Source organism: Amphibalanus amphitrite, unplaced genomic scaffold (genome assembly GCF_019059575.1).
Source record: "Amphibalanus amphitrite isolate SeventyFive unplaced genomic scaffold, NRLGWU_Aamphi_draft 001749F_arrow, whole genome shotgun sequence".
Classification (NCBI taxonomy): domain Eukaryota; kingdom Metazoa; phylum Arthropoda; class Thecostraca; order Balanomorpha; family Balanidae; genus Amphibalanus; species Amphibalanus amphitrite.
In genome coordinates this window covers 89,566-107,406 of record NW_024883242.1, presented here as the reverse complement: position 1 = coordinate 107,406, position 17,841 = coordinate 89,566, and the positions used below count along the sequence as shown (strand labels likewise).

General features: G+C 49.8%; 2 protein-coding genes across 10 annotated transcripts; one reads left to right on the top strand and one right to left on the bottom strand.

Moving 5' to 3' along the window:
- Positions 1–539: 539 nt before the first annotated feature.
- LOC122374969 (lissencephaly-1 homolog) lies at positions 540–8,793 on the top strand. Of its 6 annotated transcripts, none has more exons than XM_043354076.1 (10): positions 540–591; positions 1,953–2,016; positions 2,319–2,472; positions 2,776–2,922; positions 3,258–3,414; positions 4,415–4,592; positions 5,003–5,138; positions 5,597–5,755; positions 6,652–6,847; positions 7,473–8,793. In XM_043354076.1, the coding sequence occupies exons 2-10, from the start codon at positions 1,979–1,981 to the stop codon at positions 7,544–7,546; spliced, it is 1,239 nt and encodes a 412-aa protein (XP_043210011.1). In that variant the 5' UTR covers positions 540–591; positions 1,953–1,978; the 3' UTR covers positions 7,547–8,793. The 6 variants fall into 6 exon arrangements, with proteins under 6 accessions (XP_043210011.1, XP_043210009.1, XP_043210012.1 ...); XM_043354074.1 differs by having other exon boundaries at positions 544–602; XM_043354077.1 differs by having other exon boundaries at positions 547–585.
- Positions 8,794–8,861: 68 nt separating this feature from the next.
- Positions 8,862–16,193, bottom strand: LOC122374968 (G patch domain-containing protein 1-like). Of its 4 annotated transcripts, none has more exons than XM_043354072.1 (10): positions 15,998–16,193; positions 15,404–15,482; positions 14,482–14,702; positions 14,007–14,161; positions 13,553–13,652; positions 12,894–13,157; positions 11,955–12,627; positions 11,162–11,477; positions 10,631–10,823; positions 8,862–10,324 (listed from the first exon to the last, which is right to left on the bottom strand). In XM_043354072.1, exons 2-10 carry the CDS (start codon positions 15,465–15,467, stop codon positions 9,428–9,430), a joined length of 2,883 nt encoding a protein of 960 aa, XP_043210007.1. In that variant the 5' UTR covers positions 15,468–15,482; positions 15,998–16,193; the 3' UTR covers positions 8,862–9,427. The 4 variants fall into 4 exon arrangements, with proteins under 4 accessions (XP_043210007.1, XP_043210005.1, XP_043210006.1 ...); XM_043354070.1 differs by lacking the exon at positions 15,998–16,193 and adding an exon at positions 15,867–15,927; XM_043354071.1 differs by lacking the exon at positions 15,998–16,193 and adding an exon at positions 15,871–15,922.
- Positions 16,194–17,841: the final 1,648 nt, after the last annotated feature.

The window sequence follows — 17,841 nt, the reverse complement described above, 5'->3', positions numbered from 1 at the left end:
AGCCGGAGTCGATTTTTTCTTCGGAGCCGGAGCCGGAGCCGGAGCCGTCTGAAATTTCCACGGCTCTGCATCGAGAAGAACAGTCTTAGCAAGAACTATACCTATTCTATAAAAATATTGCATGCCGCCGGTCGCGGAAGCATTATTACGCGTTGACCGCAATCACAATAAAAACTCATTGGCTGTAAGCAGCATGCTGATTGGCTGACATAGCGTGGCTGCATTCCTCAGCAAGGCACGCATTCCTCTGCAAGGCTCTCTTTTCGGAACGACAAATGGAATATCTTCGTCTAGGGTGATCACTGATCGTTGGGCCGTAAAAGTTTCTGATTTGCGCTAGTCTCAGCTCAAGCTACGAAACTGCTTTTCCAGATCAAAACTCCATGTTAAAAGTGAACTTTTTCCTTTGAATAGATCAATATGGTGTGAAAGAAGTTTACACATACACAGAAAGAAGCATTTCTATGTGAAAGAAGCATTTACAGTTTTATGACGTCATATTTATGCTGTCTGCTAACAGTACCTTCCTTGTAATATTTGTGAGCTGTAGATTTTAGCGAACCTTGGCGTATTGGATTTAGCCAAGTTCGGGTGTGGTGGTGGTGATATATGGTTTCAGATTAAATATTTAGTGTGGTTTCGTTGATAAATCGGCAAACTGGAAGATAATCGATACTCTCGCTTCCTTACATCTGCTGAGGCTGACTCAAACCACAGCTGATCACTAGTTTTTCTACGCTGCGGCTTTTACGGCGCGCTTGTCACCACTCCCCTCTTTCAAGCAAAATATGAATTGCAATATTGCAATAAGTGATAATATAATGCTATTGTAGGACTTTGTTTCCATGACCTAAACGTAATGATAAGTCATCATTCACCTTAACAATATTGCTTTGTTTGATGTGAAAGTGCTTGTGCGTCCTGAGGCTTTGGTTACTTCTCAAGTGTCAATTGGCATAAATTGTAACATTTGTGATAACCATTCTTGAAAAATGAATAATAAATAGGTTAGGTATTTTATTCCATTAGTTGGATCCATATGATCTTTAAATTCATTAATGGGACTAATTGATCAATGTGTTGCAAGCCATGGGTGTTGAAGTTTTATTCTGACATCTGCGAACCTTTGCATTCTATCACTATGCCCCTGAAATTAATTGCATAGCTGTATATAAAATATATTTTTTGCTCCTTAAATCAATATATTTCTCTACCAACAATGCCAAATTGGATTGGGACCATTGCCTAAAATTGCACTATCAACTAGATAGGTAATGTTTCTTCTTACTTTGGGGACTAAGTCTCCAAATAAGAAGAATCACCATATCTGTGTACCATGCTTGGGTTGTATATGACCAAACCTGCTTAATTGAAGAACAACCTATTTTTATCAAAGTTTTCAATATTTTTTTTTTTTTTTTTTTTGCAAGGGAAAATAAGAAATGCACTGTCTTGTCATAGTCTGCTGGATGTTAAAACTTCATGGTATGGTTCGATAAGCTTACTTGCTGGAGAACTTGCTGTATGTAAGGCAATAGGCATAGATTTAGGTAGTTTAAGAAAAGATGTTTTTTCAATGGCAGCTTCTCACAATAAAATACCAAATGATGGGTAGATTAAATTTTAGGTATTAATGAATGAGTTCAATCCCAGGTAACCATCAAAATATGTCAAAAATATGATACCTAGCTATCAGGTAGCTATCTGGTATGTTTTGATAATTACCTGTGCCAAAGTCTTCAAAAATATTTTCATTCACCCATCATTTGGTTGTTACTTCATCATTTGGTATTTTATGGTTAGGAAGTGATTTAGGAAGGCATCTTTTCTTAAACTACTTTTATGGTATGGTTATTTCAATATGTAGGCATTAAATTACATGGTATGGTTGTATGGTTATTTATAAGATATATGGCCATGTGTTCCTCATTTTTGCCATGTTTTTTTTTCAGAATGAAAAAGTGAGGACACCTAGAACATGAAAATGGTGCTCTCACAGAGGCAAAGGGAGGAACTGTGAGTATTAATCTCAATTCCTAGATAAATCAAAGCATGACAAAAACATTTACGTGGCATGATTTTAGCTCACTCCAGCATTTTAACATTATCACTGTGTTTGACATTTTGATGTTTTGGGTAACAGCTACAAGTGCTTACAATCATATTGATTTAGTTTAAGTAGGCTATTTTTATCTAAGCTTGAAATTGAATGATGTCTGTGCTTGTTGCAATCATTCACATTTGCTTTTGCTTTCTCTCTTTCTTATTTCTCATGTTTCTTTTAAAAATGAAAATATTCTATCTTTCTCTTTTTTCAGAAACAAAGCCATTGCTGATTACCTTGGCAGCAATGGGTACACTGACTCTTTGGAGGCCTTCAAGAGGGAGACTGACATGCCAGGAGAAGTAGAGAAGAAATATGCCGGCCATCTGGAGAAGAAATGGACGGCTGTTCTACGTCTGCAGAAAAGAGTGAGTTTCTGTCCTTTTGTGTACCTCGTTTTTAGAAGTTTGTCGGTGGTGGTTGGCTTGTAAAGCTGAAAAGAAATAAAATAAGATAAAAGTGTCAAAGGTTTTTGACTGGGTATTTAATTGACGATTTTTTTTTTGTATTTCATTTTGTTTTGATATGTTTTTGCTTTTTGTTTCCCCTTCGGAATTGTTTATCTCTCATTGATAACTTTGAGGAGTGGTGTGCTGATGGTGCTAGTTAAGTTTCAAATCACTGTTCTATTCTGTGCATTGACAGTATGTTCTGTCTCACTTTGCCCACAGAACATGGAGCTGGAGGCTAACCTGGCCGACTTCCAGCGCGAAATGCAGGCGGGTGCACCAACACGCGAGAAACGCTCCCCGTCCGACTGGATCCCCCGTCCGCCCGAGAAGTACGCGCTCGCCGGCCACCGCGCGCCCGTGACCAAGGTAGGTGGGCCGTGGGAGCACTCTCCTTTTTAGCTGCTTGCCTGCTTGCGCTCAGTGCGGAGGGCAGGCGGGCGACGGGAAGCTAAGTCGACGGGCAGGATGTTGCGGCAAGGTCTCTAGAAAACCATGTTCTTTCCCCATAAATAAATGTGTTGGGATTGTGCACTTTAAAAATTCCACCAGCTTATGTCCCCATATGACCTGGATCTCTCTCTCTCTCTCTCTCTCTCTCTCTCTCTCTCTCTCTCTCTCTCTCTCTCTCTCTCTCTCTCTCTCTCTCTCTCTCGCTCTCGCTCTCTCTCTCTCTTTCTCTCCTCCCTCTCTGTCGCTACTAGGTGCTGCTCCACCCTGTGTACAGCCTGATGGCCTCTGCCAGTGAGGACGCCACTATCAAAGTCTGGGACTTTGACTCCGGCGACTACGAGCGCACGCTGAAGGGACACACTGACAGCGTCCAGGACATCGCTTTCGACCACACTGGAGCCTTCCTCGGTAAGTAACTATAGTTTCTCTGTTAGAAGTAAGTGTTCTTTTTAAGCATATAGCATACTGTAAGGGCGTGATCGGTTGTTGGTTTTGCTGAGTGTAATTGCGGTCTTTATTTTGTTCCCATTGGAAGTCAGAATTGTTCAGTTTCTTCCCAGTCTGTCATTCAGTGATGCGTTCAGCCACTACTGCTTTTGCCACTTGCCTTTTACTTTGACACATGCTGACCTGGGTTTGTCCTGCTGTGACACATTTGTCACTTTCATTATGAAAGTAACCTTCCATCATGTGCATTGCTCATATCCATGAACTGCAGCACAATAGAAAATCTGGTCCCTCTCGATCTTTGTCCTCTGATCACACTGATTTTCCCACTATTGTTCGTGATGATAAGATGCGGAGCGTTGGGCAATGGCATGGATCAGATGTGTTCATTGTGTTTTCACGGTGAAGGCTGGCCTCTTCACGGCTGGTAAAATCCGGTTAGAAAGGTCCGTTGTCGACTGAACGTGGTAGGCGTGTGTGTGCCGACTGATGTGTCAACTTAGCCTCTGTGTAGCCGTCCTCGATTAATCATGGAGATAGGATTTATTGCCCCGTTATGCCAAAGCACATCGGAGTAGATACAGGTGCCTCAATGCCGCATTGTGCACAAGGCCGATTACGTTGGCGATGCTATCGATTGATAAACAAATTATCTCATAAGGAGACTAGAAAAATGCATATGCTGCTGGGGCTTCTTATCTTTTTACATATGTAGCCGAATAACCTACGCTAAACGAGGTCCCGATAGGATGTGGCAGCTACATTGCACTTAGCGAACTTTTCGGGGGATGTTAATTTCGAAATTTTAGAAGTTGCATGAACTGGGGCGGCGCTTACCCCGCAGTTACAGTCGGGTTTGGTACCGTTTTAGCGTCATAAAGAATCCATGACCACATAGACCAACCCGTCCATTGAATTCGCCCCACCTGACTAAGCACTCGCTGTTTCCTATCTTCGGCAGTGTCATGCAGTGCCGACATGTCCATTAAGCTGTGGAACTTCTCCGGCCACTACGAGTGTCTAAAGACGATGCACGGCCACGACCACAACGTCTCGAGTGTGACGTTCACCCCTGCCGGAGACTTCATCCTCAGCTCGTCCCGTGACAAGGCCATCAAAATGTGGGAGGTGGCCACCGGGTGAGTGGGCAGCGCGCTGCGCTGGCGTCACAGTTCGCTTATCAGTGTCGCTTATCTTGATTGATCGCTATCCACTTTCTTATTAAAACTCCTCAAGAACTCTTTAAAACTCATTTAACTCTTTACGAGCAAGCAACATCAAAGAAGTGCAGTCTTGTTTTAGACTCTGCAGAAAAGTGGAAAGTGAAATTATGTGACTTGTCCCATTCCAAAGGGAGACCCCTCACCAAATGACTGTACCCGTTCGCTCACATTCTCCGGGATAACAGCTATGTGCGTATGCCTACTTTATCGCTTGTAGGTCTTACCCCATCCGCCCTCCTTAGGTACTGTGTGCGAACGTTCACGGGTCACCGGGAGTGGGTCCGAATGGTGTGTTCAGGTCTGACATCTCCCCTCCCCCTCCCCAGGTACTGTGTTCGTACCTTCACCGGCCACCGAGAGTGGGTGCGGATGGTGCGGGTCCACCCGGACGGACAGCTGATGGCCTCGTGCTCCAACGACCAGACGGTGCGCGTGTGGGACGTGGCCTCGAAGGAGTGCAAGGTAAGAACTGCACCTGCTTCCTTATCTCCCCCCACGTCTGTCCCAATCCGGCGCACGTCTGGGGCGCGGTCTGCAAGCAGTGCAAGGTAAGCGCCGATTCAGTCTCGCCCCTGTCCGATAAGTATCTGGGACGTTAAGCCTCCGTGGGCTGTTGGGTAGGTGTGGATGCCTTCATGTGAAAACGAACATAGGGAGAGTCTTAGAGCCATGGGTGGGCTGAGTTAGGGATTTCTTGGTTCTAGGTCGCGATGCCGATTGGCTGACAACGGGGAATCTTATCGATGGGAGGGGATAATATGTCAAGGTGTTCGTATTTTCAGTCTTTTTCGAATTAACTGATGGTAGCCGGAGCATCTTTCTAGCTTATTGATCTTAGTTCTGACTGGAATGTTAATTGCTACCTCTATCATTTTTTAACCTACTTACCGTATGTATCTGCGTTCTGTGGCCGCTTCCAGCTGGAGCTGCGGGAACACGAGCACGTGGTCGAGTGTGTAGCCTGGGCGCCTCCGTCGGCGGCACCGGCTATCGAGGAAGCGGCCGGCGGCGACAACAGCGGCCGTCCCGCGCACCCGGGGCCCTTCCTGGCGTCCGGCTCACGCGACAAAACCATCAAGGTAGGCGCCTGACCCGGCCGTCCCGGGGTTTTAATTGTGCGGAGGAATGTCGCACGCAGTCAGTGTCGCATGAAATAGATATGAGCTGCTGAACATGCCAGCTACTTTGTCCGTTATATTCGCACCTGAAGATATATGCACGTCGTTGTCTTGAACAGCTGTGCAGTGTAGTGGTCGTTAACTTCTATGTTTGGTATATGCGGGAATGATAATCGGGAGCTGTTATTATGCTTCGGTGCTGCCTAGCGTACGCTGAACCATGAAGTGGGCTAGCACGCTTGGGTGGATCGCCACGGCACAGGCTTCAGTTGATGTTCTTTAGGGTCGTTGTCGAGCATGTTCCGTGTAGTTATTTGATCGTTTGTGATAGTTTTACAGTTGTGTCTTCTTTACACTGCCGGTGACTGGTTACGCCGCGTGCGCCCTGCATCGCTGAGGTTATCACATAGGACGATTGTATTCCCTGATCACTGTATACCGGCGTCTAATGTCCGAGCCCTTTTGACAACCGAACTGCAAGGCTCTGATTGTCCTAATTCCACTGTAATCACTGTCCGCTTAGACTGTGTCTGAACCTCTGTCAGATATGGGACGCCAGCTCTGGCCTGTGCCTGCTGACACTGAATATGTCCACTGTCCATTGAACTGTCTCATCTCTACACCTCTGTCAGATATGGGACGCCAGCCTCTGGCCTCTGTCTGCTGACACTGTCTAGTGTCAGATACTGACATCCCTGTCTGCTGACATCCCTGTGTCAGATATGGGACGCCAGCTCTGGTCTCTGCCTGCTCACGCTGATATCACTGTCCACTGAGACCGTCAATCCCTGTGTCAGATATGGGACACCAGCTCTGGCCTATGCCTGCTGACACTGCCTGCCCTACCCCCCTGTCAGATATGGGACGCCAGCTCTGGTCTGTGCCTGCTCACGCTGATCGGCCACGATAACTGGGTGCGCGGCCTGGTCTTCCACCCGGGCGGACTGCTGCTTCTCTCTGCGTCCGACGACAAGACGGTGAAGATATGGACCATTAAGGCCAAGCGGTGCCACCGCACCCTGGAGGCTCACCAGCACTTCTGCACCTCAATAGGTGGGTGCTCCAGCACTGACATCAATAATTGCTGAAGCTAAAAATCCTTTGTTCGACTGGTGTACCTACCCATTATCCATTTGGACTTCTTAACATGAACTCAGCAGGATGTCGGCTACGACTGAAGCAATGTTCTAAGTTAGCTACATGTGTATCTGCAGCTTTGACTGGTTGGTTGATGCTGTTCGACAGAATGTGTGACTAACATGGTGGTGGTGTTCCTCGTTCACCTATGTTGCTAAGAGTAACGTTATAAATGGACACGTCTAGTTCCCTGTCCTGTTTATACCGTTCATTTAATTCCTTTCTAATGACTCGTACGCTTCCCTGTCTTACCCTTAAATTATTGTTGTTTGTTGAGGTCGCCTGTGAAAGCGAATGGCCGTAGCAATTAATCATTTTAGCTTCGATTTTCATTCACATTGGCACAAAGGTGCATGCGTTCAAATTATGTCCCCGGTTATACAAAGATGCCTAATATCTGCCTCCTAGGCTTTTGTCCGACCAAGCAGGTCAATCTGTGATACACGTCTTTAGGTAACATACCCAATGGCATCATAACGTGACCCGGGCTGATCTCGTCCAATGGCACCTAACGTGACCCGGGCTGATCCCGTACCCGCAGATATGCATCGGACGGCACCGTTTGTCGTCACCGGCAGCGTCGACCAGACCATCAAAGTGTGGGAGTGTCGCTAACCACGTGGGAGCGCTAGCCAAACCACGGCTGAACCCGCAGCGCTGGCTAGCCGCTAGCCTGGCGGTCGTCCGGACCCCGTGCCGGAGTGCTGGCTAGCCGCTAGCCTGGCGGTCGTCCGGACCCGCGCGGCCGCCAGCAATGATCTGCCTGCCGCTGCCGCTGCCGCTGCACGCTCCACATTCCACGCTAGTCAGGCTCAGGCGGGCGGCCGCCGCTCCGCTGCGGCAGCCTGCAGTGCGGAGCGCGCGGCGAGCTCCCAACTGCGAGACGCTCCGCCGGCTGGCCGGCTCCGCTGTGTGATAGGGAGAACGAGAGAGAGAGAGAGAGAGAGAGAGAGAGGGCGGCGCGCTCGGTAGCTATTTAATTCTAGTATCTGGTGTGTTAGCTGTTGTGTTAACTTATACCCGTGGTGGCTGGTGACGCGCGGATCTGGGACTGAGCGGATGGCGATGCGAGTCCTTATCTGGCTCTCAGCTGACCTGGCGATGTGGGGCCGGTACCGCATCTCGTCTGGTGCAGAGCTCCCGCCCAATTGTCGTAGTTTTCTGTTATACGCTCTCCGCGCGCGAGGATGAAGTGCAAGGCGAGTGTGACGTCTCTCACCTCCAAGGCTATGGCTGAACAACCCAGAAGCACCTACTCTTTAGCCGCCCTTTTGCCGCCAAGACCGGGACCCCTCACGACCTAGCCGAGGCAGCAGCAAACGCATCCGCACTGAACCCCAGCACCAGACTATCGCGGAATCGACGCCCTCCGAGTCTCCAGTGCGTGTCAGGCGGAAGGTGCGGTGTCGAATGAAGCGCGATATTGTGCCGAGTGGTGCAAAGTATTCCCCCAGTCAGCTCGACCCCCTCACGGTCGTCAGTGAGGGGCGACATCAGCAGCCGACGGAAGGGATTGCCCCGATATGCAGCCTGAGTTTTCCCCGTGTAAATACAGCGGCCTGCTCAGGGCTGGAGGATGCCGGGGATGGTATTGAGTGGGGGACGGCGGGGACAGACGTAGTAAGGTGCGGGCACGCGTCGAATTGGTGGAGGGCAGCCACCTTGGGCGCCTCAATGGCAGACTGTGCGCTTTGCGTAGCCGGTGATTTTGTTTGCTGCGTACCTTGCTGACTGGGTTTTGTTTTCTGAACAGTATATCGTGCGGCTGCTTGATCGACATAGGGTTGTGACTCGTCCCATTAGTTTGCAATGACATGCAGATGCTGCCAAGCGAAATATAGGCTCGGTATATAGAGGATGAAGCGTTGTGTTTGCGATGTGCCACTAACAGTGCGATGGAAGAAGCAAGTAACGATGAGAAACTGACATGTGCGTGGACTGGTTCATTTATCAAAGTAAACAGCACATGTCTACAATCATATAACTCGCGAAAACATCACCATTAGTAAGGACAACTGCACCCTATTGCCTGTTCCAGACTGCAGACATCAGTCTGCCGAACATTTCGCATCCTATGAACAGAGCACGTTACATTTCTAAGGATGCACACTGGACAGGGCTGGCGCCAATGCTATTGGACACGCAGGACATTACACGAAATTGGCGAGATCACGTCACAATATTATCGCATCACGTCAAACGGCACTTTTCCTGAGGACGACTTACGCCTTTGGGAAGGACAGCGATAAGCTGAACTTCGCTTGTGCGGCTGGGTCACACCGGTCGGCCTTCAGGCCATAAGGCTCAAATGAAAAGGCAGGAAAACGTCACTATCACCATCCAAAGATCGAACATAAAGTAACACTCCTTGGATTCAGGGGTCATGCCGAACACAGTATGCCAGTATGGCACATACTTGTAATTAGCCCAATCGCGAATCGTTCACCATATTGAAAGTCCACAGCCGGTCAGCAAGCGAGCATCGGTGGAAATTTCTCAGTGTCGAGAGCTGCTCTTCTTCTTTTTCTTCTTTTTCATCACCACATCCCTGAGCTTTTTCAATAACGTCCTATCCACATCATCAGAGTCTGAACTATCACTGCCACTGCCCCTTCTCTTACTCTTCTTTTTCTTCTTATCACTCTTCTTATGTTTCTTGCTCTTCTTTTTCTTGTGCCCGTTCGGAGACATCTCGCGCCACTCGGCGGCGTCACTGTCGGACCTCTTCCTCTTCCTCCCCATACAGCTCACTGGCAGACAGGAGGAGGACGTGGTAGCGGCGGTGGGCGCGGACGGCGGTAGACGGGGACCGTACTCGTCCTCTGAGCCCGGACTGAAGCTCCCCACCGGCGACGCCGGGACAGTGGCGGCTGGCGCGGCGCTTTGTCCCTTCTCCGGACCGTCTGCCGCACTCTCCCCGTTCCCACCGCCACCGGATCCACCCCTTCGCCAGCTGTTCAGCTCGTCCAGATCAACATTATCAAACAGGCTGAATCCCTGCCTCTTGGCCGCGGCGGACGGGGCCTGGTTGAAGAAAGACGCGGCAGTCGGCCGGCCAGAGGGTCCGACTGGCTTTCCTGTTTGTCCCTGTGGTTCAACTGGAGGAGAGGAGCGGGAAGGCTCCGCTCGCGTCGCTCCCTCCTCGGCTGCGGCGGCTAGCTGATTGTCAGTGGCGGCGATCGGCTGAGCCCCGCCCACCAGCGGAGGAGTCTCCGGTGAGTTGGCCTCCTTCGCCGGGGCGTCCTCCGACTCAGACTCGGTGTCCGAGTCGTCAAAGATGGCCTTGAAGAGGTCCGGGGATGGTTTCTGGGCTGGTGCTGTGGTGGCCGGTGGCGGGCCGGCGGTGTTAGGTGCCGGGAGAGCCAGCAAAGAGCCGGCGAGAGAACCGCTGGGCTGTGGAGAAAACAGGACTTGTTAATTTATTGTCGTTCCCACATGCATGTTTGATATCTACACGTCATTGAATCCTTTTGAAATAAAAAAGACGATTACTTCGATCGCGGCGAAGAGCATTCGGACTCAAATTGTTTCACACATCGAATAGACATAACGACTGGAATTCTGGGAGAACGACCTAGCTGGATAAAATACTCCACTTGAAATAGCCTATACCTAACTTCAGACTTTCTGCATCAACGTGACATTATGAAGCACAACCACAAATCCATTATCCGCAGCCCATTTCATCCATCCACTCACCGCCATGGCTCCGTCGCCAGCTCCGGCCGCCGTATCCGTCCCTCCACCCTCTTCGTCTGACAGCACATCGTCCCAGCGCAGCCGCGGCTTGGGGGCTGCTGGCGCGTCAGCAGTGGGGGTCGGAGTAGGCAGCACGGGCGCGGACATGGAGGCGGCGCCGCTGGCCAGACCCAGCGTACCGACTATACTGGAGCTGTGGGAACAAATACGTAATGGTGGTTAGGACAGCGCAAAGGTGCCGGTGTCCTACTGCAATGCCTACACATATAGGCTGAGGCAAAATTAACGTGTAATGGCCAGCAGGTAAAAATTAAAATGGAAGAATGGAAATATCAATGATGTTCAGTTGCCATCCGACGATCAGTGCAAAATGAAAGTCTCATGATAGCATAAAAACTCCGTATCACAATCACAAAAGGTATGAAAAGTCCCGTAAAAATATTCAAAACGAAGAGAGACTAAAATATTCAAAACGAAGAGAGACTACATGTGACCTGTTGGATAACCATCTGTCTGTTCGATCTGACTCACTGTGGGTACGGGTTTTTGACGTTGAACCGTCGACAGAGCAGCGGAGCCGGGTGCCACTCCTGGGTCTGCCGCGTCAGGAAGCCGAACATCCGCCTCCGAGCCGCCTGGGTAGCCGGATCGGTCGACTCCTTCCGTCCGGCGGCAGCCTCGCCCGGTGCCGGCGGCTTCTCCTGGTCGGAGGTACCCGCCGAGACGAACTTGTCGGCCAGGGAGGCGGCCAGCGGTCGGAATATGAGCGCCGAGCGGTGGAATTCGCTCACCTCTCGCTGTCGCTCCCAGTCGGTCATCGAGGCGGGCAGCAGCAGGTGGTAGTCCTCTGGCAGGGGAGAGGGGCGGGTCAGTGAGGGCAGGGGTCCGGTCAGGTCATCGAAGGAGGAAGCAGCAGGTGGCAGTCCTCTGGCAGGGGAGAGGGGCGGGTCAGTGAGGGCAGGGGTCCGGTCAGGTCATCGAGGCGGGCAGCAGGTGGTGGTAGTCCTCTGGCAGGGGAGAGGGGCGGGTCAGACGGGGGAGGCCGGGTCCGGTCAGGTCATAGAGGCTGCCAGCAGGTGGTAGTCCTCTGGCAGGGAAGGAGACGGGTCAGACAGGAGAGGCGGACGAGTAACACGGGACAGAGATGGGTCAGGTCATCAAGGCAGAGCAGCAGGCGGTAATATAAAATACATTATGAACTTCCATCTTCCGTCTATCATCTCTTAAACAGTTCGTAGAACACAGCATGCATTCTGCTATCTGTGCATTTTTTCCCTTCCCACTCTAAAAACTGACCTCAGAGGTGTTCTCTTTCATCTCTCACCTTTCCTATTGGCGGCTTGTAGTTTCAGGAACTTCTCATACCGCGCCTGCTTCTCCGGGTCGCTGGCGAACGGTTTCAGGGCGGGAGCGGCGGCGGCCGGCGAGTCGCCGCCCTCCGCCAGCAGCTGATGTACTTCCCTCAGTCTCTCCGCGTCCGCCGGCACTGCGCCAGGCTCTGTCTTCACCGCGGGGCTGTCTGCCGGCTGGGAGGGCCGCTCGGACTCCGGTCGGCCCGGCAGACCTGCGGCGACCGGAGCGGCGGGCTGAGCCTCCGACTGTGCTCCGCTCGGAGATTCCGTCCGCGCCGCAGCTGGCGAGGAATCCACTGGGTCCGCAGGCCGCTGCTCGCCGATCATCTCTGCCCTCCGACCGGCCGACAGGCGGTGCCGCTCCAATCCCCGCCGCTCCTCAGGACGCGGCTCGAAGCGGCTCGCGCGCGCCCGGTGGCGGGGCACAAAGCCAGGAGGCAGTGGCGGCGGCGGGTAGCGCGGTCGAGTCGCCCGTTTACCCTCCGACAGACGGAACCCGGCGAGGGTCCGCGCCAGGCGGTCAGCGCTGCCGGGCGCGGGACGAGAGGTAGGCTTTTCCGGAGCCGACTCGAAGTCGTAATTGGACATATCTTCGGTGCCGTAAATATCATCGTCTTCGTCTTCAAATGCACCCACACCAAACGCCTGACGCGAGACAGAGAAAGTTACCTTGACGAACTCCGGATCAAATTAGAATAAATGGAACAATGAGCCTAGAACTTAGCGAAAATGAAAACGAATCCCTTTCACCTACACTACAACCAACAGTTCAAAGCCATTCTTACTTTTCCAATGTGTCATCCGGCATCCCAGGCAACGTCCCATTACAACTCAAGTCAGCTTCAATCCTCAGTAACACAAGCTCCCAGCCCCGCCCAGTACCGATCTCAGCATGTATCACCGGCTCTTACCTGTCCCCTGATGGCCACCTTGCCCGCCTTGTCCCTGTAGCGCAGCGTGGTATCGCCCGCGGCGGCGCCGAGCACAGAGTGTCGGTCCAGGCCGCGGTACCCCAGGCCCATGTGATCGTGCTTCGGCCGCACCAGGGGCGCCTCGAAGTCGTCCGGCGCCAGGAGTACCTCCCGTAGCGCAGAGTCCCAGTCCGAGTCGGAGTCGGAGTCGGACGGAGCGGCGGCGGTGGGCTCGGCGCCCGGCGGCAGCGCGCAGCCGTACACCTGACAGAGCAGGAAAGTAGGAGACGGGGTTATATGACAATTGTACGAATCGTCGCTGAGTTGAAAACAGTTAAGATAAAATGTGAAACAATGTATGCCCTGTCCTGCAACTTATCGCTGGCGTATGTAAATTTGCAGCGGATAATGAAAATGGAGACAATAAACAAACCCATTTTCCTTTTCTTGCAAGTCTAGATTAATCATACGTAAATATCATCCATTGCAAGCAGTGTCCGTACATGTTGAAATTTTGAAGATGTTACCACGGAAACATTTCCACCAGCGACAGCCGACAGATGATCATTTTTTGTGTATTATCGCTGCATGGCTCGTCATGAACGTTATTGATGATGATGATATGATTCCAGCTGCCGAGATATAGCGCTAATAATTACCTTTTTCTGTCTCTTCTTCTCCTTTTTTGTGATGCGGGGTCCGATGCCCTGCCCGGGCCGCCATCCCATCGCCTTTAGAATCCGAACACCAACCGTGTCCCTGTGTGAGCGGCACGGATGAGATCATTAGTGCAGGGCTAAACGGATTAATTCTGACCAGTGTAATCGAACTACTGATGGGAACTGCAGTCCCACAACGCAACAGATTAAACGTACACTAGCAAACTAACGACACATAACGTAATAATACCGTGACACAAAAAAAAAAAACAAGCAGTGATGAGCGCTGATGCATAGCATCCGTAACACATCACAAACATATCGTCAAAGTACTAGTCATAATCCCAAACTAGCAACACTTCTTCCTATTCTATAATTTTCGTTCACCCACTTTAGCCTGTTATGTGCCCTCTGTCAAATGCACTGAAGGTTTGGGCCCGTGTTCCCCGCTCACCTGACCGGCTGCACCAGCTGACTGAGTACCGGCTCCCCGGGAATGGGTCCCTCGTCGAACTGGGGCCGGCTGCGTTTGACGCCGCCGGGGGGCGTCGGTCGGAACTCGTCCCTGGCCTGGACGCGCTGCGGCGCGATACCGTGCTCCCCACGGTCCTGCAGGGGTCGGGGTGTGACAGAGAGGGCGTCCCGAGGCCAACGGGGACGGTAAGGGCATAGAGAACACTACAGTATGTAAGAAAGTGAAGGTGGAACAGCAAACTGTACTCTGATCTTAGCCAAAACATGCACGCACATAAGGCGATCAAATACAATGCTAAAAAGGATATCATTAAAACATCCTCATTCATCAGCATAAAAAATAAGCTTAACGCTCACATCTCAGGGGGCGAGTACCATTTCTATCCATAAAATACTGACACCCCTCCTTATTGCCCTTGGCCGAGGAAAAAGCCGTAGCCGAGTCGCCCGCGCACCTCATCATCCATGAAGTCGTCGGGCCGCGCCGGTCGCCGCTCGGCGCGCGTGCTGCGGGACGACACAAAAGAGGCCGGCTGGAAGCCATCCTTGGAGCCGACCGTGTTGAAGAAGCCCGCAGAAAAGCCGCCGGTGAAGGCGCCGTGGAACCGCTGTCGGCCGCGACTGTCCCGTACCGTCTGGTCTTCAAGAGCCGGCGGACGACGCTTAGCGGCGCTCCCTAGCAAACATGGGCATATGAATGAATTGCATGACTTACTTCCTGTTTAAATCAGATACTTTTAGAAATGGCTGTGAGGTTCCACCTAGTTTGATAAATCAACATTTTTGACAAATGTTAGTCATAAAACCTTAACATGGCTTTCTACAAGGAAGTGTTTGGACTTTGGAAAGCAAAATATTACAAGCCCACAGTTTAACACAATGAAGATTCAATCTTGGACTTTCTGTTAATTTCAAAAATAGTAAAACACAGGAAAACATTATCTTCCACTAGGTATTTCAATATGGGGTTATTATTACTTGCAGTGGTTGGTCATGGTATGGAGGTGCCTTTGTATTTAAAGAGAAAGTGCAGGCCATCCGGCAAAAACTGTTGGTATGCAGCTAGGTATTCTTATTCTGTTAATTATTTAGATAACTGATCAAAATAAAGATCAATATCCAGAGCCAAAAGGGTCTGAACTAACTGGATCTACTGCTTGAGAATTATATAGAGAAGAAAAATTAAGTATAGAGAAGAAAAATTAAGTATATGCAAGAATTTCACTGCAATATCAACCATGTACATAAATGAAATTATCAAATTAAATTACAGTTGCCTGGCTGAAGCAATATAACTTTTGTAAATGCAATTTCAACCTCTAATATTCAAAATTAACCTTATGTAGCATGGACCCTAAGGAAAAACAGGTCACTTACCTTCCTCAAGAGGCTCAAGGGGTGTACCAAAGTGAACATTATCATCATCACTGTCTGAATCCATTGTGGAATGAAGGGCCTGTAACACAGTAATAAATCAACTGCTGTAAAATAATATTTGTCTGTTACCAGCAAGATGCCATGCAGAAAAATCAAACAATGCATAAATTATTAAAGCAATGTGTTGACCATTATAAGTTTTAATTTCCATATTACGTCACATAAAATTATGTAATTTCTTTCTCCAATCTCCATTCTCCAGTCTGCAAAGCATGAGAACAGGCAACAGCATGGACATTCAATACACCTTTAAGGTGCGATTTCAAAAAGTTGAAGACTGATTCAAAAAGTTTAGGCTCAAAATGCATGTGAATATTTTGAATTTGGTCTTTAACTTTTTGAAAGTGTGCCTAAAAAGGTGTAGAAAAGGTGGTATAGATCAACACCAGCCACCAGACCACACCAACTAGGGTTAAAATGTGGGACGCCGGTGAAAACAGGGCGCCAGAGGGCATATTAGTCACGTGACATTTGGAGCTTCTCCCCCTTTGTCGGCCTTCTACATGCTAAACGTCACGTGTAAATTTCACGAACCTTGATCAAATCGCCCCAGGCGATTTTTTTTTCACCGTCGTCCAAAATGTGCACCTGCCTGCATAAAAACTAGAATGTTTAGTGTATGCTGCAGAATTAATATTTAAAGGCTTGTCATTCCTTTCAGGCCAGCCATCCCCCTAGGCCCTAACTAGATTGTCTCCAAAGTCCCATTAAAGGGACCCTCCCACCTTCAAAAAAGTTAATGAATTGGCATGAAAGTGATGTCGCTTGGTTCAGAAAGAGCAAAAACGAATATCTACCAAATTTCATCGAAAAATATTCACCGGTTTTCAAGATATTAGACTTTTACTTTTGTTTACTTTTTGGGATCTCCGCTGTTCCTAGCGACTTTATTTGAAAGTGCGGCATTTGTTGCGCGCAAAGCAGCGTATACCACCGCGTGCTACAAAACGTTTTAGTCAAACATTTAACGGACGTTCGAAAGCCTGATGACGTCATCAGATTCCCGTAATGGTTAAGAGATAGGGACCAAGCTGGTCCCACCCTGCAAGTAAAGGGAAGAAATTTCTTGAACACCATAAAGCTGCGGGGGTTGCGAACAAGATAAATGGTGGTTTCTGAGCCTGGCCGCAAACTTGGCTATCTCAACTCAAAACTAATGTTAAGGTGGGAGGGTCCCTTTAATTTGTTTTTGACATTGCTGCACCATCTGACACAATCGTTACGCCTTCCTGTCTGCCTAGCGAAATGCGGGACTCACTAACATCCTGTTCTACAGTATCTGCAAGTTTCGCTGCTTTTTTGCATATCGAACATTGATTTGTTCGTTCTTCACTATTTTGCAACCGCAAGCGGGTTTTTGCTAGCGACAGGCAAAATGAGCACAATAGAGCTGCGTATAGTTCGTAGCAGTCGCGCCGCTGAAGATGCTTGTATGAGCTACCATATCAGACTGCCAAACCGAAAATACTTCATCAGCCACGAGCATTGACGAGCATCATGTAAATGCTTCTATTCTCTGTCGATTTCGCTGCCCGTTGACGGCAACACGAAACCATGTGACTGAAGGCTATACGATGCAATAGTGACATGAAAGCATTTTATTACGGAGCGAGCGAAGCGAGCGTAGTCTTTCCTTAGATTAACGGAAATTTCCGAGTATGAGCGGCCGGCCGGCCGTGCGGACGCTTTTGCGAGGCTTATATCTCAGCAACCACTTGACCGATTTACATGCGGTAATTTTTGTAGGGTAGCTTCATTCCTTCTACCAAGTATTGGACTATTCCCGATGCATTTGGGTGACCACTTATGCACGTGCCACGTGCAAAACGAAGAGGTGTCAGTTTTGTAATTGTTGCAATATCTCGGTAACTACTTGGCCGATTGCGCTGAAACTTGGCATGTAGGTAGGAACCCATTAGGCACTGCATATCCATGTGCCAGAGTTGGGGTGTTGCTGCACGTGCGCACGTGCAGGGGTCGTTTCCAGATCTCGAGAACGGCTCGACCGATTGCGCTCAAATTTGGTATACAGTTAGGGACCGGTTAGTAGGGTGCCGTGCACAAGTCAGTTGGGACCCATCTTGCACGTGCGCACGTGCAGGGTGCCGCTTCCAGATCTCGAGAACGGCTTGGCCGATTGTGCCCAAATTTGGCACATCGCTAGAGACCGGTTAGTAGGGTGCCGTGCACAAGTCAGTTGGAGGTACCCCCTCGAAATTTCGCACGTGCAAGGCCCGCCCTCTCGCTCGCTCCGTTAGTCGCCCCAAAAGGCGTTATACTGGTGGCATCCTTTGGTCTGTCATCTATATAAAAGTCCCAGATAAAAGTCCCTGCAGCATACATATGTCAATTGTCACAGCACTCCCCGCAGAAGTTTA